Source organism: Acanthisitta chloris, unplaced genomic scaffold (genome assembly GCF_000695815.1).
Source record: "Acanthisitta chloris isolate BGI_N310 unplaced genomic scaffold, ASM69581v1 scaffold25078, whole genome shotgun sequence".
Lineage (NCBI taxonomy): Eukaryota > Metazoa > Chordata > Aves > Passeriformes > Acanthisittidae > Acanthisitta > Acanthisitta chloris.
The window spans coordinates 31,002-54,099 of record NW_008685868.1 but is presented as its reverse complement, the minus strand read 5'-3'; the positions used below and the strand labels follow the sequence as shown (position 1 = coordinate 54,099).

Genomic DNA, 23,098 nt, shown 5'->3' with positions numbered 1-23,098 from the left:
AAGCATAATAAAAAGGATGAGAAAGAAAAGTGAAAGTAAATTCCCTTTTGCTAGGAAAAAGTAATATTTAGCACATAATGACACTGAGGTATTTTATGTCTTCTCTTAAGCTCACAAAAATGTTTCTAGTGTAAAACTTCTCTTTCAGAGATGTATGAAATCTTGATTCTTGGTCTGTTTCTTGTATAAAAAGATTCTTTCTCTGACCATCTGCCTTCCAAATGCTTTTACTGTACTCTTGCCATATCAGAAAATATTTGTTCAGTTGAATGAAATATATAAATTGATATGGTTATAATATAAAGTCAGAAGCCTAACAAGTTGGTGATCATCTTTACTTTTAATCTCTTTTATTTTTCCCTTTTTTGTTTAAAAAAAAGCCCCAGCCCAGCTCAGTGAAATCAAGCTTGTCCTCTTTGGGTTGTCATTGTTGAATTGTGGGTGTTACAGCTGGGTGTACTCTAAAGGTTTTGCTAGTGTCTTGTATAGAGACTGCATATAAACTTTCTGCACATTATTACTGTACTCCTTTGGGAAATGGCTTCTTTGTCAGCAGTGTCACACTTGAACTTCATGGTTCACTGATAACGCTTTTGCTCTGCACCACTGCTTCCTGTGCTCTATACTGTCTTAATGTTCCTGGTGTCCTAGGTTACCAAATTATTCAGCTTACTATAATTAGCTTTCTTTTCCATTTATTTTGTTCTCAATCTTTTCATTGCCACCAAGGTTTATTGATACTGGTGGGAGTTCACCTTCCTATCCCCCACCTGATTTTAGTTAAATTGGTTTATAGATCAAAAGTAACTCCTCCTCATCAAAAGTTATGTCCCCTCCCTGTTGAGTGTCCTGGGTAGTTGTGTTACAATGAGTCATGATACATGGTTGTGATGTTCTGGACTGCTGTCATTTTATTAGTACTTAATTAATTGTAAAAAAAAAGCCCCAACTTTATACCATTGTAAATTTTATACCATTCTACTTCCTTAGCTGTAATGGTGAATAATACTGTGAAAGAAGGGATGACAGAAGCAATTATAATAAAAGATGGTTCATTCTTAATATATTGATAAGCTGCACTAGAATTTGGTACAAGCCAAGCTGGGTACAGTCATTTCATCATGCCAACCCCCAGCTCCTCAGCCCAGCTTGCTTTCACATGTCACATCTTGCTGAAGTCGTGGCCTTCAAGTAGTAGTTTAAAAATTGGGCTAATTGTGACTCAATGGTGCATCATTTGCCCTTCTAGAACGTCTCTAATCTGTTTTCTTTCATCCCTTTGGTAAAGGTGGGTTTATGTTGAGGTTTCTGCGATGTTCTGTAGCCTCCCCAAAAATTCATTAGTCTGAATTATCTTAGTATCCAATCCCCTTTTCAATTTTTTTTGTACTAGTTACGAATTTCACATAGTTTATTACCAGATTCTTCCTCTATAAAGTCACAGGAAGAACAAATGTTCCTGAGCTAGATGATTAACACTATTTGATGTTTCTTGTACCTTAACTGATCAGTTCTTTTTCAGTTGTTTTTCCAAGGCAAACAGCCTCTATTGTCTTGATTTCCTCCTCAGAACAGTTTTCTTTCATACTTAAAGTCCAGAGTGCTAATTTTCATCGGGGTGAATTTTAACTTCTTGCTGGTAAATACTAAATTAAATTACTAAAACACTTGTTGCTTTTGCTGCCTTTTGAAACTCTTGTTTGTTTTAACAAAAGTATACAATTTTATTCCCAAGTAAACAGAAGGATGGAAAACCAAGAAGGGTAGTACTGTCCCTTGATGATGTGACTGCTCCTGAAGCTAAATAGTACAGAGCATGTAGCTAAGTGGTGTCTGTCTCTGAAAAGAGAGTATAAGTTAATTCTGGTGTCTGATGAAAGCATCACTCTGGGCAGATGTGCAGTGCCCCCCAAACAGCTGTCAGCACCCACATTCCAGAAAAAGGCTGTAATGCAGTTTAAAAATATGGGCAACATAAAAATACTTGATGAATAGCTATCGTCACCTTAACCCTGTAGGGCCCAAGGTCTGTGTTCGCAGGGGTAATGTGTGGGTTTGGTTTTTTAAATGTTCTTCAGCAGAAATCTGACATGATTGCAAACGTAGTGTTTCTTCAGCTGGTAAGAACTGACCTTGTGAGGTTTAGAACTAGCAAAATGTTCTAAATGCTAAACGTCTGGCAATTAAAAGGAGTTTGGAGCAATTGTTCACTGAAGATTGACATTCCAGAGCTTACTTTGATCAGCCTTGCTCTAGTATGTTTTTTTTAAAATTCTGTTTTATTTTACCATGCAGCAATTTTTTTTGTCTGATAAGAGGTTGCTATGAGCTTGGTTAGAGCCATATTGAAATCTTATCTTACTGTTTTCAAATGCAGCACAGCACATTGAGTTCTGATGCCTTTTCTCAGAGAAATTCAATTTTCCCTTCTGCAGAGCTGGACGCTCAACTTCATAATTGATTTCTTTTTTTTAATCAAACTTTGTTTCACCGTTAGATGAGAAATGTGACTTGAATAATATGTGAGAAAGCTTTTCTGTTTTCTTTTAGTCCTGGGAAAAGGGCTTCTTGTTTTGTTCCAGGTGATTTGTTATGGCACGATCTTGGAATGATGAGTAAGATGTTCAGCCTGAGAGTTAATCTTTGGAGAAAAATGTTATTTCTGAGATCAGTGATCCAGTTGATCACACAAGGACAAAGTAGAGAACAAGGACGAGTTAAAAGAACAGACTGCTTTACAGGAGTAGGCACCAGCCTCTTTTTTTGCATTCACAATGATGTAAGTGTTCAGGAAACCACACCTGAATACTAGTGAATGCTGGTAAATGTTTTCTTTTCCAAGTGCAAGCTGCAGTGCTCAGGTTCACGCCGGGCTGGTGCATTCTTTTGCACTCTGGATGCAGTCTGGCAGTGTTGCACCAAACATTAGTATATCACCTTTATATTTTCTGCTCTGTCTTTTTAACTTGTTCTTTTTCTCAGTGGTAAACACTGACGGTCTGCTTGCAGGTTTGAGGAGTCCTGCACATAGTCTAATCTGGGTTTGAGCATTAGTTGACCCCAGGAAGGACATAGAGGGGATGAAGAGAAGCTCTGAACCACAATAAATTTGTGATTGTAGGCAGTCAAGTATCTGCTGTGAGAGAACCATAGAGGATGACACATGTATCTTGAAGACATTGATGATAAGTTCCTTCTTAAGTAAATATGAAGTAACTTAATATCACTGAATCCACAGCTAGAACAAAAATAAGGAAGAAAATAGTTATGAATGGTGGTGTTTTTAAATCACTCTGCTGGTGATTTTAAAAAAATACGCAAACAAAGCACAAACAAGTTAGGAAACTGTTTAAATATATTTGGGTTTTTTTTGTTTTTTGTCTAGGCCAGAAAACTACTGTAATGTGGCTGTTTGGTCTTGTCTTAACGCTCATAAGGCAAATATGTACCACTCGTACTAAGGTATATTATTACTATGTGGCTTGGATGCAATTGTGCAGGGCAGGTACCTGTGGGCCTGCTTTGAACATGTATGTGCTATTTAAACAGAATCAGACTGCTACCCTTTTGAAGCTGTTTGAAAAACCAGAGTTCTCCACCGGTGCTGAAAGTGGCCACAGGAGAAAAACTAGTGCTGGGAGAGATCAGTTTTAAATATGGACTCTGCAGTAGTTTCTTCTGCTGAAGTCTCTGCCAGTCAGGCTGCTCAATCTTTCAGCAAGTCTTTTAATGGTAGGTAGAAAGGTTCAAGAGTTTGGCTATCAGAAACATCTCTGGCTGGGTTGACAAAGCCAGACTTGGCAAGAGGAGGTCTTGAACAGGTATATACAACTCCCCGTTTTTTCAGCTACAAACACCAGACCATATTGCAACAAATGCAGCAATCTTCCCGTTTTGAGCTCCTGTTAATGGACTCAACTTAAAAAAATAATAGTGTTTATCCTTGTTCAAAGGTCTGCTTAAGCCTGAAAGCAGCAGCCTTTGAGATACTGAGGTCGTAGCCCTTTGTGTCGTGTGCAGTTGTCTGTGTCTTTATCAGTTTCAGGATCTGTTGGAGCTTCCTGGCTTTAAAATAAATATGCTCATGAGCAAGGGCGCAGCACAGTGTAACCACCCAGAAAGGACTACAAGATTTATTTCAAAATTAATTTTCTTAAATCCTTGGTGACTTAGGGGTTTTTTTGGCAGTCTGAGATCTCGGCTGATTATGTAAGGCTTATTTTAAACCAGAGCATGCACAAATATGCCTGTGGCTGTGATTTGATAGCACATCCTGGTAATTGCACGTGGAGATAGCTGCACTAAGACCTGCTTGCTTTAAAGGAGGGTCTACAGAGGCTGATGCTACCTTCAGAATTTCTGATTTTCTTTTCTCACCTGGGGCTCCTGGTAGTCTGTCAGAGTTCTTTCTCCCCACCCTATCCTGAAAAGGGTTGGAGGTGAGTTTGGAGCTGGTATGAGGAATGTGTTGCAGCAGCTCTGCTCCACTAAAGCAGAAGGTACAAAATCAGCACAGCAGAGGACTGCAGGAGTCTTCCCATAATGAAGTTCAAACCATTATCCACTGAAAGAACAGCTTTAAATACTAGCTAAATATTTAATAAATTATTTTAAAACACTTAACTGTAAATAATAAGATAATGTGCACATATTCATCTGATACTTTTTAATTGCAATTAATGATCTTTGTTGCTTACTCACTTAGGCAATTTACTTGCCTTTATTCCACATTGGGAAAATAATAAATCAAATGGCTTTGTTGTGAAATCTATTTCTAAATAAATACTTCTGTGGATTCACTATTAATTTCATATTGGCTTTTCTCTAATTCGTTGCTAGTTTTAAAATGAACTCTGTAGTTGGTGCTTTTCGTAAGAGAGACTCAACAAGCACTCTGTCATGATGCTGCCAAGCTTGGAGTCTCTGATGGGTCCTTGTGTTCTCATTCCATGTGTCTGACAGGGTTTAAAATACTGTATTTCCAAAGGTGACACTGAGTGTTTCAGCTTGACCTATGTAACTTGCCCATGGTCAAATTCTGGAATAGCACATTTCATGCTACTAGTAGCTCATAACCTATGTTTTAGGAAATGCTGTCTAGCCTTACACAGGCAGTGCCTGTGCATTGGTAGCACAGCAGTGCAACTCTGCTGTTGAGTAGACACCATGACTTGTTAAAAGAATTGATAAATATAGGCAATAGTGTTGTTGCAATTCTCTTTTGGCACTTAAGTAAATTAATCACAAATGAAATGAAATGCAGGTAGAAACTTGTGAGTCAGTCCTTGCATGTATGCTCTAGTTGGAGTTAATAACTGTGGCTTTTAGAGTGCTCCTCAGACTGTGTGTGGTAGTTTTCTTTGTGTGTGTGTGGTAGGTCTTCTGTAAAATTAGAGCGGTGACTCTGGGCAAGACTAAACATCTGTCTAGCCCAACATCTTGTCTGTGACACCAAGTTGTTTTCAGAGGAAGAGCATGCACACAGCAAACATGCATCATACTTCTCCCACATGCTGTCCTAGCTTCTGACTGTTTCCTGTGTGGTAGGTTTCCTGGGCCAGGTAGGACTTTCTATCCAGTTAGTTAACCTTACAATGGATTTCTTCTGTATACTTGTTGACTTCCCTCTTGAACCCAACTCTTGGCATCTCTAACATCCCTTAGGAAGGGATTCCCCACAGTTTTATTCCCCTCTGCACAAAGAATAATTTCTGTTTGCTTTGAAAACTCTTGCTTTTGGTTTAATTTTGAATATGTCTATTCTTGTGTTGAGAAAGATGGTGAACAGTCAATCTCTGTACATGTTCTCTCGTCAACCTCTGTTATATTTATTTCATAGCTATCTCAGCTGCAGGCTTGAAGAGTCTTGTACTTTGTACTAAAAGCTAACATCTCTGACATGCTTTTGCCAATGGGTGGCTGGTTTTGATAGCCAGCTTTTTTAATGCTTAAAGATACTGCTGAGTGTGATGTAAGCGTATTGCTATATTAGTGTATCAAGCATTAAGTGAGCACATTGCTCTACTTGCCTGAACATAACATGATACATGATACTCAAATACAAGGCAGCTCCAGAATAGATACAAATTGACAAGCTAAACTCTAAGTGCCATCTTGGCAATGTGCCCCTCCTTCCTGGTTTGCTTTACAGATCTGCTGCTCTCCCTCTTTGCAAACCTGTGAATTGAAGACATGCCAGAGAGGGGTCATGGTGAGGTTGGTATATGACCTGGTCTATTGCTGGTAGTAACCTATATTCAGATTTAAATTTGACTCTCCTGAATAATCTTTACAGCAAATATTTTCACACTCTTTGATCCTTTTTTCAGTTTCTAAATATGCTGAGCAGCATATGGTCATGTACTGGTACCAGTTCTTCCTGGGACCTTGGTGGGTGTAGTGTCCCCTACATTGTGAAAACTGACTGTCTTCTATTCCTTTCTTTCTTATCCTGAATACACAAAGTGATATATTTCCTCTTTATCCTGTAACTCAGATTTTTAAGAACCTTTGAAGGATCTGCTGCTGTTCCATCAGTCAGCTGTAACTCAGGTATAAATGTGCTTGAAGTGCAGACCAAGAAGCTTGGATGTTTATTTTTTAATTTTTCCTCTTAGTGAATGGGGGGGAAGCACCTAACTTTGTTGGGGCCAACATCTCATGTGAGTGAACTTATACCCCATGAGTGAACTGGTTCTATTCTGTGCACTGCAGTATGTATGAACAACAGAAATAACTATGAAAGTGAAGTCTAGGTCTCATCGAGGTTTGTAAGAGTATTTCTGTGCTCTGGAATGAAATCTGGATTTGATTTTTGACAGTCTTATTTTATTTGTACCTCATGAAGTAATATAAAAAGTGAGTAACGCTCAAATAAGTGACATGCACTGTCTGATTACTTTTAATACCACTTTTCTTTTTGTTCCTAGAGTGCAAATCAAAAGGCCTCCAGTGGGTGATAGATACAACCATTGCATATCCCAAAGGTGAACCTATAGACATCCAAACTTGGATTCTTGGCTACCGACAGCCAACGGTTACACACGTGCATTACAGGTAGGAACAAGTCAGTAACATCATGTTTCAGGATATGGGAAATCAGTAGCAATGGATTGGGAGTTTTTATGTGTCTCACACACATGGGCAACTCATATTATCTAAACACAATCCAGGGGGTTTTTCTTAAGTGACTATTCCATATCTTAGTACAGTCATTTAAGTTTTGGACTAATGTCCTGTGGCTGAATAGAGTTATGAGGGATATATTTGAAGAGTAGGTCATCTTTTCCACTTCAGTGTTTAGGTGCTCATAAACTCAACTTGCTTTGTTTTTTTTTAATTTTATCTTTTATTAATGACAATAGATTAAAAATAGCAGTTATTAAATAACAGGTTTCCTGCGAGATTATTTTATCTAACTTTGTGACAAACTGTTTTTTCACCTAAAGCTTACTCTTCATAGTTGAGCAGTGCAACACCGTGGAAAAAGTAGCAACTCTCATTGACACCTATGATGGGAGACAATTAAAACTTTTCACCTCAGCAGTTCTTCAAGACTTAAACTGATGGAGAGAGAAGTTGCATTTTGCTTTTGGTTTGCAGTTAATTGCAAGTCTGAAATCTCCAGAATAATTTTAGCACTTTTCCTATGCGAAATAATTTGTTGTGTTTTATCCCAAAATTGCATTATTTTGTCTTTGATTTGGGAAGCTTTTAGACTTCTACAGTAAGCATTCAAGTATCCTTGTGTGGATACCCTGGGTGGCACTTTATGTGGGAGTGACCTCCAGCATCACTGCTGTGTCAGTGTTGTGTGATGCAGAGTACAGGCTGCTCACTGGAGCTCCTTTCCACAGCCGTGTTTAGATCTGTCCTTACTTTTTATAGAAAGTTGCCTTCCAAGTTTTTCTGAAGGTGAACATACTTACACCCTAATTTATATAAGATACCATTTTACCTATTGTGTATTATTCAGGTCACCTTAGTACTCTCTCAGATCTCTGGGATAATTGCAAGTTGAATGTATTTAGGGTTCTACTAAGGAGTATTTCCAAAAATACTTTCTTTAAAAACAAGAGAAAGTTATCTTAAGTTGAATTAACTTCTTGCTTCTAAATGTACATTCAAAGCTGGTTTTGAGCTCAAGCATAAATATGATGCAACCTTCCTTGCATTGAACTTGAATGTTAAAGTTCTTGTAGTACTGAAATTATAAGAAAAATATTGGAAATTGTTTATTCTTAGGTGTAGGTTTGTCATTTTCTTCCAGAGGATCTAAATGACTGATTTAAATAGGGCCAAGCCTCTCTGTTTGATTTTTTTCTTTTTTTTTTTTAAATACCTCCAGTTGTTATGACTGACCTTGTAAAAACATCTGAAGTATTGCCCATATAGAAACTAATGCCTCTGAAGGCTGAGTGCTGGGTGTGATAGCTCTGAATGGTAATGCCAATGGCATCCTGGCCTGGATCAGGAACAGTGTGGTCAGCAGGACCAGGGAGGTGATTCTGCCCCTGTACTCAGCACTGGCGAGGCCACACCTAGAGTACTGTGTGGAGTTCTGGGCCCCTCAGTTCAGGAAGGATATTGAAGTGTTGGAGCAGGTCCAGAGAAGAGCAATGAGGCTGGTGAAGGGACTTGAGCACAAGTGCCATGAGGAGAGGCTGAGGGAGCTGGGGTTGTTCAGCCTGGAGGAGAGGAGGCTCAGGGGAGACCTTATCGCCCTCTACAACTCCCTGAAAGGAGGTTGGAGTCAGTTGGGGGTTGGTCTCTTCTCCCAGGCAACCAACAGCAGGACAAGAGGGCACAGACTCAAGCTCTGCCAGGGGAGGTTTAGGTTGGATATTAGGAAGAGATTTTTTACAGAGAGAGTAATCAGACATTGGAATGGGCTGCCCAGGGAAGCGGTGGATTCACCATCCCTGGAGGTTTTCAGGGTGAGACTGGATGTGGCACTTGGTGCCATGGTCTAGTAACCACAGTAGGGTTGGACTTGATGATCTTGGAGGCCTTTTCCAAACCGGTTGATTCTATGATTCTATGAAACGAGAACCAAATGTCTTGGTTTTAACTGGACCTTTGGCTAACTTTCCAGTCCTGGTAGTTCTTAAGTTGGCACATCAAGTTTAGGTAATGCCCTCTCAACAGTAAGGGCTTTAGTTGGATGCAGGGTAGCAGTTCTTAAAGATGCGTTTAACAAAGTGCCCTGACCCTGACAGTGGGCAACAGCAGCAATACAGGCCGTGCACGATCCATCTGTGTGTAAATGCACAGTGGCTGTACTGTGTTCGGAGCAGGTGGCACATCTGGAGTGCCCTTTTGGTAGGTGCTGATGGACCTGGCCTTCGTGAACTTGTCCAATGCTATTTTTAACTTGCTTAGAGTTCTACAGTTTCCCGTGGCACACATGTAACTGTTCATGAGGGTGGCAGCCAGAACCACTTCCTTTTTGATCGTGTTAAATTCTCCACCTGATGCCTTCAGAGGGAGTGCCCTGTTTGCCATGTCTTGCCAGTAGTGGATGAGTTGTTCCTCAGTAATGCTTTCTGTGGCCTGTGATTTTACAGAGATTGCTCATACCCTGCCTTAGCTGTCCCTGTCCTGCTTCCAACCCAATGAATTTTCATCAATTTGGTGCCTCCTTACACAAAACCCTTTCCCTGATTATCTTGTTACTTTTGTCTGCGCCTTTTCTAGTTCTGCTGATAACTAGTTTGTGAGTTGACTGACATCCTGAATCCCCCACAGTGATTTCAGGATCGCTTAGCAGAGTAGTAGTAGCTAATCTGAGAAGCTGTAGAAGTGTATGTGTAGCTGCTGGTGCTTTTTCCTTCCCCAGTGTTCATTGCCTTGCATTTACTGGTATTTAATTTCACCTACCACTATGGTCAGATCCTTATGCAACTTTTTTCCTTGACTATCTAGAATAATTTTGTAATGAAAAAGTCATACTGCTTTTATATCCTTTTTTTCCATATTTAGCATACCATCCACCTATGATATGCTAAGACCTTTCAATGTGTCTGGAATTGGAGCTGTAGTTTGAAAATAATATGACAAATTTTCACCTTCAGTGTTTTCGACAATAACATTTATTTTTAGATATTTTTATGTGGCTTTAAAAATATTTTTCAGTTTTACGTAAAGGATATATTTATCCATGGCAGGATTAGCAGAGAGTGACTGAACAGTGTGTGTACATGAATTTATTCATGTTGCATCATCTTTTTCTATTGCTTATGCAGAAATTTTCCTGTTGGAGTCTCTTCAGGGCATTACAGCACCTGATTTTATTTTTTTTTTTCCCAGATCACATGTCTTTACTCATTAGGGGTTGGTTTTTGTTTTTTTTTTTTTATTAGCAAAATGCTGTAATGTGTTGGGCACCTACAGGTTTCTGACAACTTCAAATGATGTACTGATGATTTGAACAGAGTTGTTGGTACTACTGAGAACCTGTGAAGACAGAATATGTGCCTGGGAAACTGGGGGTGATGGATAGGTAAGAGTAGGAAACAATCCTCTCCCCTGAAGGATTTCTGGTGTTAAAGTAAACCTTACAGCTCTGCTGTCATTTTACTGAATCTTCTCCAAGATTGGGAAGATGGCTAATTGAAGTCCAGTGGGATGATACCAATTTCTTAGGGCTTATTTGAAATCACAGGTATGATCAGTGGAAAACAGGAGCTTTGCATGTGTCCTCACTTGTCCAAAAATGCAGTGATGTCTCAAGCCTGTTTCTGTCAGACTTTAATCAGGAACAGTGCTGGAAAAACACCAAACCCCTTTATGCTGATTAAGCAGTGCCTGCTACCAACAGCTGTACTTTGTCACCAGCTAGCTGATCCTTGCCACGTTAACCTCCTTCCTCTCATCCCTGGTACTTCCATTTGGAAATGCACAACTACCTGAAAAGTGTCCTGAGAAGTTTCTGTACAGTGTTGCTCTCCGAGAGTTGGTCAAGCAGAGGGCTGGGGATGATGCACTACATCTGCATAGCTGTCAGGCTTGACCAGAAAGCCTAAACTACTTCTTTAAGGTCATCTTCTGTGTGGAGATCAAAATATTGGTGTAAGAGAGCCATTAGACTACTTGGGGCTGTCAGTGGGGGAATGCCAGCATTTATTCTGCAGGCCACTAATTCAAGGTGGCTCCTCAGGAGTTCTTAATTTTGATAACAATTGGGTGTTAACTACCCTTTAACAGTCTAGGCAAGGGTTAAAACTGAGGTCTGAAAAGGCCTGTGCTGTGCTGAGCCCTGAGATGCCCCTTGTGAAGTTGGTGCATATCTTTAACACCTAGAAACAAACTCAATTAACAAAGGAAAATCCAAGGTAAAGTGTACTTAATCTTTGAAAACCTGAGAACTGTCAGAGGTGTGTTACCCTTTTTTTGCATTTGACATGGATGTCAATTATCGAGTGTGTCTGGGTTGTTGCTATTCCCCCCTTTCCCTGCATTTAGTGCAATAAAATTTTGCTCATTCTTTTGTAATTTGGAATGTCTTGGGAGATTACATTTAAAATAATTTTAAGGGTAATTTTTAAATAACTGGGAAGAAAGAAAGTTCTGCATGAGTCTGTGTGTGCACACTAGTTTCTCATCTATCATTTCTTTTAATTGAGTTATAGGAAAAAAACCATGCACCCCTTTGGAAAATGTAAGGAAAAGTTTTGTCCAGGTGCCACCTCTACTGTATGAAAGGAGAATTGGGATTTAAACATGCTTATTCCCTTTTAGTGTAGTCCAGAGCAAGGTATTGATGTATGATACCAGTGGGGGAAAAAAAGGAACACTTTTTGTCCCACTCAAACTGGAGCAGAAGAGACTGCAGAGCTGCTTTTGTTCTGGTGGCTCAGTCAGTCCCTTCTGCTGTGCCTCTTGATCACAGCCTGTCTCCTTCTGCCTTACAGGCTTTCAGATCTAGTGATTTGCTTTTCTCATAGGCTGTGCCTTTACTGCACGATTATTTCTTTTTCATCCTACTTCGGGAGCAACAGAGGAGTGTCGAGGACACAGCAAGCAGCCTTATGTTACCATTTTTGGATGCTTTTCTAGCTGATGGAAATGGCAGAGATAGATCACTTTAATCCAATAATCTTTATTTTGTTGTTTGAAAGCTCAGTTTTATTAATGAGTTGAACCTTGCTTTTCAAACTTCAGTTTTCAGTACAAATGACATGTTTTTCATAAGTTCATAATGAGGCTAAGCTGTGGCCTGCTTTTCCTCAGGATGTCAAAAGAAACCTAGAAAAAAAGAAAAATTACTGAGTTTGAATTTTCAAAACACAAAGGTGTGACAACTTTACCCATCTAACTATTGAATAGTTTTTTGACTTTGTCTCAAAACTTACTGGAAAGTGCTGCACAACTGGGTTTGCTCTCTGAAACGTAATACTCAAATATCTAACAAGCTTCCTCCAGGTCAAATGTCAGTGGGATTTATTTCAATCCGTCTGTTAAAGCAGTGAGCACCAAATAAAGGGCTGGAAGGTGCATGGCATCTCTAACTAGAGGCCTCACGATGAGACCTGCCTTGTCCTGGCTGTTGGAAAGGTTTATTTCCTCTTCTCAAACGGTTTAGCTTTATGCTTGGGTCATTTTGTGATGTGTGTTGATCATATGTCCAGACTTGCTGCAGTTACACTCAGCAGAAATAAGCTGAGTGGTTTGGTGTCCATGTAGCAAGACCACATACTGGCTACTATTCTCAACTCCCAGCATTTACCCACTGTGAGCTGAGTATGCAGTTTATTTCTCTACTTCTTACACCGGGCACTTCTTTATTCTAACTGGCTTGGTGTTTCTCAGCAGGTCTCCAAGTTTCTCCAGCAGTAGGATTTCCCACGTGCTGCAGTTCTGTTGCCAAAACCCAAGAGTTAAAAACTGAAAAAACCCTGGGTATGGTGTGTGTTCGACGCTTAGCATCCCCTCAGCCAGGAATGGCACAGAATTGTGGGTTTTTTGCATTAGCTTCCCACTGGGTGATGCCCTCAGATGACCACATCCCACTTTTGCACTATGTGGCAGCAATTGTGGTGTAGTCCTGACATCAGAGCCAGCTGAAGTCACCTCTGACTCAGAGGTTGGCTGTGTTTGTGCTGTGTGGAAGTGCCACGCTATTTCCAGCTAGCTCAGCTGTCTTTGTGCCATAATGTGGATGAGTACTCTGTCACCTTTCTTCTTTGTACCAGTTTTTGTACTGTGCCACTTTTGAAACAAGCTTTCAGCTACTGAGGAAGTTCTTCTTTCGTGTCTACATTGATACAGATTTATTGAAATAAACTAGGCTCCGAGCTATAAATAACATGAAATGCCTCGTGGTTGCTGAATGAGCTTTGCAGGAATGGCTATGAATGGCAGCCCATTTGGCAGTATATTTTATTACGCTTTTTTACGCAAGTAACTTATTTTGGGTCATGCCTGAGATCTACCAACAGTCTCCATTGTCCTGAATTTATTAGAATCATTAAAATAGCAAATAATACTGTGATTTAGAAAGAGTAGTGGGTTATAAAGAACTTGAATCCAGGGTAAGACAGGTGCTAAAAGGCAATTAATACTTCAAGTGGTATCTATGAACTTTAGAATTTTAATACAGAATCAGAAGTTGTTTCTCTAATAAGGACCACTAAAAAGAGATTAAGTGTTTCTGAAAATGCCATATTTCTAAAAATCATTTGGTATCTTTTGAGAAATGGCCTATCAGTAGCTAGGTCTTATGTATGCCAGCATGTCTTTCACAGCTGCATCTCTTCTTATATTAAAATCCTTTCTTCTTTCCTGGACTGTCATTTGTGCTAATATATTCTGTCTTGAGACACAGATACACATTTATGTAGTGGTTTAAGAAAATTGCCATCCCTCGGGTATGTGGAGTGTCCTGCAGCTGTTTTCACCCTGCAGCTGCAGGTAGGTAAACAGCTTTGCAGGTTCCCATTGGAGTACATCTTTGCTTCCACCACCACTTTTAACTTCTCAGGGTGCAGCCTGTGCTGATGCTGCTTTTACTTAAGTTTAGCCCTTTCCCCACTTTGCCCAATGATAGCAAAGCTGTTTTTATTTCGCTTGAATTTTCTGGTCAAGTTGTCTTATCCAGTGCTATTAAGTTCTCTCTTTGCCGCACCAGGAACAAAGATGCTGATTTTCATGCACTGTGAGGTTACTTCTGTCCAAAAACTACAAAGATTCAAGCACCCAAGAGAATCTAGAAGCTTTAGATATTACATGTTGACATTGTTCCTTGTCTGGGCAGTTCTGTGCGATAATATTTTTGTTTTCCTGAGGAGATCAGCAAACTGTTTGCTTTTAATGACGTTCCTGATGCTGCATAACCAAAGGTGGAGTAGAGACAAGGTGATGCTCATGCACTGACCACATTGACACCTGTATACATATCTGGTTGAAAAGAAGAAACCGTTTCCTGCATCTTTTTATACTAGATCTGGCAGATGTCACAGCCAGTGGCTGGAGATGACCCTGCTCCAGCCAGAGCAATGGCTTTCTGCCATTGTTTTGGATCATCTGTGTAAGAGTTTTGTAACAGTAGACTTGCTCATTACCTTTCCTGAACCCAATCTCCTTAAAGAGGGTGTTCTTTAAAGCACAGATGCCAGCTGAGCCATCTGACGGGCAGAGAGCAATGATTTTAGCAGTATGGTTGGTATAAATACAGGGGGGGGTTTAGCTTCACCTTATCTAATACAGAAAAGGCTTGTTTCCAGAGTCTTTTTAAAATATTTAATCTCTAATTTAGCTTAGTCATTAGCAAGAATGTTCTGCTGGTAAAAATAACTCTGGATAATCTAAAAATACATTTGAAAATGCTTCTAAATACACTAGCACTTACCGTTGCTAAATTGTGGCAGCCAGTGTAGCATTATTGGAAAACCAGTTGGTTTCTACTCCACCACTGTTCATTCAAACTGGGTGTAACGGTGATTGCTTCTTAAGCTCTTAAGCAGCTGTGTATGTAGAGATTCAAGTATTGTGGTATTATTACTGATTTGCACAAGAGCCTGGATGGCTTCAAGCAGGACAGTGGTGTGCTGCATTCCTCTAGGCTCTCAATATTGGTATCACCTGTGCTACTTTGCTACTCCACTACAATGCCAGTTCCTAGATGGTTTCTAATGGGCATCTTGTAAGATCGTGTGATAATGTTTTCAGACTGGAAGGTCTGTTCTTGGCAAAATACCAGGCTTAACCAGGTGATTGAACTGTAGAGTTGTTACCCATTAGGTAATGGAGAGGTGAAAAATATCTGCAGTTTACAATGGAGACTGCATATGAAGCCAGGGTAACCCTAGACTTCTGTCCTGAGCCCACACATTCTCTTAGTTCTAAACCATCTTAAAACTTGCGTAAGCAAGCATCTGTCCTTCAAAAATATACTGTGAAACACAATATTCAGTTGCTGAGCCTTTTTATCTCTTCACAGCAGATAGGCAGAAGAGAGTAAAAATAGTGCTTGGCAGTGGAGTTGTGTTTGGGGACACAGAGTAAGTCTCTCTTAGTGTTATACATTCAACAAAAATTGTCCTTTCTCTGTGGGTGTGTTTTTTACTTGCATCTGCATGGTTTAATTTTAACCTGCTGTATAACATCCAGGCTTCAAGATAAAATAGGTCTTTATTGCCTGTCTCTGTCCTTAATATACAGGCTGAACACTTGAGCTGTTTACTGAATCACCACTTCAGAACATTTGTCTTTGGCCAAAGACTTTTCTTCAAACTGTTTTATCTGAGACAACAGTTGCTAATTCTTTATTACTGAGACTGGCTTTACTGGAGTGTAGAGAACTCCATGGTGTGAGAAAGATGTAGGCAGAATTGCTACAAAGGCTACAGAAATAGCTGAGTTCATGTTGATACCATAGTTGGTAAATAAAGTTGTTCATCTCCTTATATTGAAGTTATCGCTGTATACCAAGGCACTGTTATTTTTAATTCACTCATTAGAGCAATGCTTTGCTGCTTTTCTCCCCCACTTAGCTTATTTTTCCATGCATCAAACTGAAATTAAGAGAAACAAGTGACTTGGCAACAAAACAAGCAAAGATGTTGGAAACTGTAACAGCAACAAAAGCATTCTTCAGAAGCATCTTGTTTCAGTAGTCTGACATTCCCCTATCTGTTCAGAGACTGCCCACATGGCTGTGGTGTTACTTCAGATTCCTTTCAGTATAATCAGTCAAGACTTGTGTTGAAAATGAAATGAAAATCCATTCATGAGCACAGTTGACAGGCTAAATGGGAGCTCACCTGAAAAGAGAAACATAAAGTAAAGGTCTTGCATTTTAGAGCATTAATTTTTCAGGCTAGCCTGGTACACAGATCTCTTCTGCATTGGCCTCCCAGTGAAACATGGATGATATAGAAGTTCTTGTATGCATCAAAAGGCACTTAGGGTCTGCTAAGAAGATTTCACAGTTACTGTAAGACTTGAAATTTTGTTTTGAAAAAAATAATCCCATGCGGTATGGTGGGTTATTTGGTGGTTTCAGTGTGTGTCTATCTTAGTGAATTCTGCCTTGGCTATCTGTTTTCCTAAGCAGACCCAGTATTCAGCATAGAAGTACCAAAACATTGCTAATTCTTTTGTTGGTGTTTGTAAAACAGGGCAGAAATATCTGAGTACACTTACATGGTCAGTTTTCAGTCTAAAACCTGCCTTAGAATTTCCTGACAAAGATGCTGGCATCCTTTGAAAAGCACACAGGACATGTTTTCTGGGATATGAAAGACCTGTTGGTACTTGATGTCATTCTCAGCTTCTGTCTGTTGAAATGTTTCTTCAAAACTGCTGATGAACTTGGTCAGTCTTATTTCTTTCAGTGCATGAACTTCATTGCTCCTTGGTTTGCTTTTTTTTTTAGGGATAATAATACAGTGTGGTGCTATTCTCTTTTAGCACAACTCAGCAAGTTATTAGCTTTAATGAAAAACTGTAGTACAGCTTTGATAGAAGCTTAATGCCTGTGTCTTCTGTGTGCATCTGGATGGTAACCTGGAGTATTCCAGTTTTGTATCCTTAGTACCTATGTGATCTGCAAATTGGAGAGAGCATAAACTATGCAGTTGGATATGCACAGAAGTTTTCTGTGTTCTGTGGTGGGCTGAGGCAGAAGCGTTGTTCTTCACATACAAAATACATTTCCTAGATTTAATTTATGCTTGCTTCTTTGCTAGGATTTTTCCAGTTAAAGATGTACCTGCAGATCCTGAAGCTCTCACAGACTGGCTTTATCAACGATTCGTTGAAAAGGAGGATCTCTTGACACATTTCTATGAAACAGGTAAGGATGATATCTAGCTAAGAGATTGTGCTTTGCTAATGGCTTTTCTTACAAGGATCTCCAAATGGTTCAAGAATGTCTAAGCATTTTTCATATGAATACAAGAGACAAAATTATTACTGCTTTTTATGTGGCAAAGAATTATGATTAAAAAGTGATCTAGGAAAGGTACATTACCTGGGTAACATTAGAATTAGGGTAGTGTTTGGAAGCTGTCACATTCAAAAACAGATCTAAGAAAATCCTCTTTTTCTGCAGTAGCATACAGTTCAGCTGTGAAATTTGCTGCCTTGGGATTTCATGGGGTGGAATAATTGAGCAAGATGCAAAGAGGTAGTGAGCATTTACAAGCGTAGTAAATATATTCAGAGCTTAGGTTAAGTTTGGAGGGGATATAAGACCTTCAGGGTTCAAAATGACCAAGTTCTTGAGTAAAAGGGATTAAATAAGACACTTCTGTGAGGCAAGTTATTTTATCTGCTTACTGTGGCTATTTAGTACATTCCTCTGGAACTTTGTACTGTTAGAGAAAACTGATCAAAATTGTCTGCAGGTCTAATCCAAACCCGTAGTCCTCTTCTGTTTCCTGTTAAATGGAAAGATGCTGTGACTGGAAGGATCTGTGAGAATTGCATCACAAGGTCTGGAGCCTTGACCTGCAGCCCTGTGCTGCCAGTACTGACCTCTTTGAGGCAAGGATCATTTCTGTCATCATATGCTTTGGAAGTTAATGGATCAGAGGAATTTAAATAAACTTGGGGCATTAATAACATTACTGAGGGGATACTGGCAAACATGATTCAAACTATCAGGTAAATACTTTGAAGCTGTGGCTGGAGACGTTTTTTCAAGTCTCTTCTTTTTTCATCCAGTTGATACTGAAGTATGTCCTCTGCACTCCAGAGAGGGGAGATTTGGGGGGAATCTGTTCAGGATACAAAAGAGAGGAAATCATAATAATAAAAAAGTCCAGGGAGAGAAATTTGAATTTTATTTTGATGTGCACAAAAGGAAATCTGTACAACAGACTGAGTAGGAAGACTCCAGTTGAAATAATGTAATTTGTTTCTAAAGAAAAATAATCTCTTCATTAGCAAGTATCACAGTTGTTGATGGGGGAAAGTGTTCAGTCTCTCAACTGAGTTTAGTATTCCAGGGTAACTATGTTAACCAAAGACACTGCTTCTATTAGATGATTTATTGCAAAGGCTGCTTTAATTCAATTTTGAGTACTTAATTTATCAATTGAAGTGTTTAAAAAGATTAATTCTTTACCAACCCAGAGTTGTATTTTGTTTCATGAAATACTTCTGTCATTCAGCCATCACTGATGGCAAAAGTTAGACCCTGCTATATAAATTGTATCCAAATGCATATATTCGACTTTATTAGGCAAATAACTTTGTGAATCTCTTTAAAACCAGAAGTGTAGCAAATGGGATGTAAAGAATTCTTGTTATTGAGACATTATTTCATAAATTCCATTGAAATAAGTCATACCCAGAAAATCTAACTAGTCCAGATTTTCAGAGAGTATAATGAACATAATCAGATTTATTCATTGAAATGCACTTCCAAAATAGGATAATTGGCTATAATTTGCCAGTGTAATCAGTATGAATTAATAAGACATGTTTTAAATATAAATGCTATGACACAGGACCTTATTAGGCATAAATTAGCATAATTTAAAGTTACTGCCATTTATGCCAGCTGAGAACTTGCATTGCTCTTTTTGGCCTACTGCAAAAGTGCTGCTGCAGGTTTTAAAAAAAAAACATGGAAAAGTCCCGAGGCCAAATGTGAAGGGAATCCCTGAAGCTGCTCAGGAGCTAGCTCTGCATGGTTTCAAGCTGCAGTGTTTTTAAGACTTTGGGCTGTGTCAGCATTTTTACGTGGTTTTTTTATTTTATTTTTTTGGGTTTTTTTTTAATACACACTGCTTAGGATTGTGTCTCCAGTTCATAAAGTTGACTTCGTAAATCTGGAGTGACATTTAATGCTACATAAAACTTTAAAAGTTTGTATTGACAGTATCACTGGTAGGAATGCATTATTTTGACATATTTTTATTTGGACAGGAAAAGAAAAAAAGGCTAAAGCACCTTTTTCCTATATTCTGAAGTGTTAAGAACTTTTATTGTCTGGGGAAAACCTGTAATATTAGACCTCTTAAAATGAAACAAGAAAAGGTATCTGCCTAAATGTATGAAACTCCCATAATTCCTTACAGGTGCATTTTACACATTTTGGTTATGAAATTAAAACCATTTACAGTTAATATCTGTAGGTTTAAGTAGCAGAAAGACTCTTCTTATGTTAGCAGCCAATGGAAAACTGTATTGTCAAGTTCATGATTTCTCTGAAGACTTCAGGAGGATAACCTGGAACATCACAGTAACACAAGTGAGATTACATTTAGCAGGGCAAAAGCACTAGGGGACTAATTAAGAAAAAAAGAAACAGCTATAAACTAGGAGTGGTTGGAAATGAAGAATTGTATACCGAAGTCATGGTGCTCCTCGTTCACTGTGCCCATAAGCCAACTGGTGTGAGGTGACTAAGGAAGCAAACAGGGCATCAGGAAAGGGTTTTCACCAGTACTATGGAAATTCTCCTCATTGTACCAAATCTGAAACCTCACCTGGAAATTCTGCATACAGGTCCATCATCCTCATTTGGGAAATATGAATTGAACTGGGAAGAGGGACAGATAAGAGATGCTAAGATGATAAAGGGAAAGGAGGAGTTGTTTCTGTGGAGGACAACTAAAGTAATTGGCTTGTCTCAGCTGGGAAAGTGAAGGATCAAAGATACAGGTTGGCTTGGGAGAGTGGGAAGAGGCAGTTGCTATCTGTATGTACCAAGGAGGAAGGAAATTATTTAAACCAGAGATCCGTGTTTGTAGAGAAAAGCAAATGGAAGAACAAATGTAGCATAGAGTGGACAAATAGGAGCTTAGCCACGAGAACTACTGGGGAATAAATGATGTGGCAAATCTGCCCATGTGTGAAAATACATATCTATGAGAGGAGGATGGGGCTCATCAAGGGGATTTTTAGTCAGGCTTTTTTTAATTTAAAAGCATTCATGCAGGAAGAAAAGCTTTGTCTTAAATGCTTGATTGCAGTTCCTCCAGTGATTGCAAATGTGAAGTATAGAGATAAGCTGCTGATGGTATCTAATTGCCCAAATTGTGTGGTTTCTAAGATTAAAAATTGACTCTGCTGTATCTTTACTCTTTGAATCATTAATTTCATGTTCTTCTGTGAGAAGTTGAGACTCCATAATGCTGCAGCAAGTACATCACTTTCTCTGGTATGTTGAGAGTGTTTATATCCACTGTTCAGGATTAACAACAACAAAAGTGGTTCATATCATCTAGGCTTCATGCATCTCAGTCAAATGTAATGCAAATGATTTAATATGCTGATGTAAATATATGCAAACAGTTTGCTTATGGTCATAAAGCTCTGATGCATTCAGACACAATTTAGTGTTGCAAGTCAGAAAAAGTCAAAATATGGGAAAAAAAATTTTTTTTCTTTATCATCAGCTGTATCTCTTGCCAGTCTTTCCATCTAAGCAAGAATTTAAGTAAAATCTTTCTGGAAAACTCCACAACAAATTACAATGCTTCCTTAGTCTGTATGTCTGGCCAATGGATGTTCAAACAACACGTGGAAATTTGTTTAAAAAAAAAAGTGTTTGTGTTGACATTTTCAAGATGAGCCTCAAGAATGTATGTGTGTTACTTCTTCACAGTATACAAAATCATCACCAAGCAGCTGTAAAGTTTCATATGGAATCCATTCAGTTTCGTGACACAGGTATTAATAGAGCTTCAAAAATAACATAGAAAATGTAGTTGACAGTCAGATCTCCCTGCAAGGGTTACGTACGATGAGGACAGCTGCTTCTAGGGAATACTTTGAAGTTTATACTTACAGTTCATAAGGCAATGAAATTTGTTCTTAGTAATTGAGGGTTTGGGTTTGGGATTTTTTAACTTTACTTGAAGATAAGCGATAACCCACAGAGAACCTTTCACAAGTCTAACAGCACAGTACAGGAGTAAGAATTAATCATTTATGGGCAGCCTTGCTGGGACAAGCCGTGGTGGTAAAGAATTGTGAATTAAGGCTATCATTCCTGTGCAGAAGCATTCAGTGTGTTTTCTTCTCTCTTGTAGGAGCTTTTCCTCCGCCGCAGGGTCAGACAAAAGCTATTTCTCGGGAGATGACCCTCAGTAACCTGTGGCTAGTCGGCATACAATCCCTTGCGTTTTTGTCAGGTGGTATGTGGTACTGCATCTTTCAGTATTTGTATCATTGCCTATTTTAAAATAAGTGGAATGGGACCTGAGGACACTATGGGAATCCAGGCTCTTGCAAATGAGTATCATGTTGTATGTGCAAATGTGAATATTCAAGAGTAAAGGAAAATACTGGACGGACTTTTACCTCTCTGGGGAAATTTTGAACTCCACTAAAAGTGAAGATCAGTAACATAGTGACCTGATGATGTATTATTTTAAGAATTGTCTGTATTTTTAAAAATGTATACTCTCACCCACACTTAAGCAAATTCAGCATTTGGACAAAAGGTGCAATCGTACAACCACCGTAGAAGAATGTCTGTGACAAGAAAGCTTTGTCACCACAAGTATTTCTTGGCATTGTAGTTAGAGCTCAGAAAATTCAGCAACTTGTCTCTTCAGTAGTGTGTACAGCATTGGTGTGGTAGAGATTCCTCATTTGCACAACTTGTACTTTATTGCAGCTCATTGTGCTGGAGTCAAAGATACTCGACAGAGCTGGTGGCTGTATCTTTGTGGCTACGCAGTCAGCAGTTGTTGTACTAGACACATTGATCTAAAACCAAGACCCAAATAAGATCCAGTGTCAGGTCTGTTTTGTGAGCAATTGGTCCTCCAAAAGGCATTGCCGCATCATAGTGTGATTAAAAGCTGTCCATATGTGATGAATCAGCCCATCCCTGCTGTGGTCTGACCATCAGCAATCCGAATTCCGTGCGCTACCAGTACCTAGTGTTATGTGAGGAAACTTGGAAAATATAAAGTCACTTGGTTAAATTTCCCTTTTTGTTCGGAATGCATCTCAACGGTCATCATCAGTTTTGAAAATGCACTTTTAAAAGGTGAAAAAACAGTGAAGGAAAGACGTAAGACTTAGGGAATAGAGGAGAGCTTTATTTGTCACGTGTTGGAAGCCAGAGTGATTCTAGGTGTTTCTGAAGGTCTGCTGGTGCTGCTGGGGATTTTTAGCCACCTTTCTATTTTGTATACTGCAGTCCAACCAAGGTGACCTTGGAGTGGTTTATAGAGGCCTTTTTCTCCCCGCTAGTTGCAACAGCGCTAAATATACTTGTGGGAGAGTCAAATAATTGAATGCCAACCATCTTAATGTTTTGCTAAGAAGTAATAGAAGAAAAACTAGTTTCTTAAAGAGAAAAAAAATAGGTATAATTGCTATCATAAATCTATAGGAAGACACTACTGAAAAAAGAAAAGATGGTAATTATTCTGAATAACTACATGGAGGGCAGTATTAATTAGCTGACTGCTGTGCTAAAACCTTACTGGAAGAAGGATGAGTTGAACTGAAGGGCAAATGGGAACAGAAGACACTTTCAGATGTGTAGCACAGGATACTTTTGAAAGGATGTCTGTGATGTACAGCCTTACTTCTGGCAGGTCTGGTTGGCATTGTGTTTATGTGATTACATGCAGATTTGAGAGAACTGTTCCTAAAATAAAACTAATCTCTCTAAATACAAGCA

At 39.1% G+C, this 23,098-nt stretch overlaps 1 protein-coding gene across 1 annotated transcript in view; it reads left to right on the top strand.

The window, feature by feature from the left end:
* LPGAT1 (lysophosphatidylglycerol acyltransferase 1) overlaps window positions 1-22,764 on the top strand; it is a 63,580-nt gene extending 40,816 nt beyond the window's left edge. Inside the window, 3 exon segments of the mRNA XM_009079927.1 lie at window positions 6,930-7,056; window positions 17,190-17,296; window positions 21,489-22,764. Of these exon segments, the coding sequence (XP_009078175.1) occupies window positions 6,930-7,056; window positions 17,190-17,296; window positions 21,489-21,640 (386 nt within the window). The 3' untranslated portion in view covers window positions 21,641-22,764.
* Window positions 22,765-23,098: the final 334 nt, after the last annotated feature.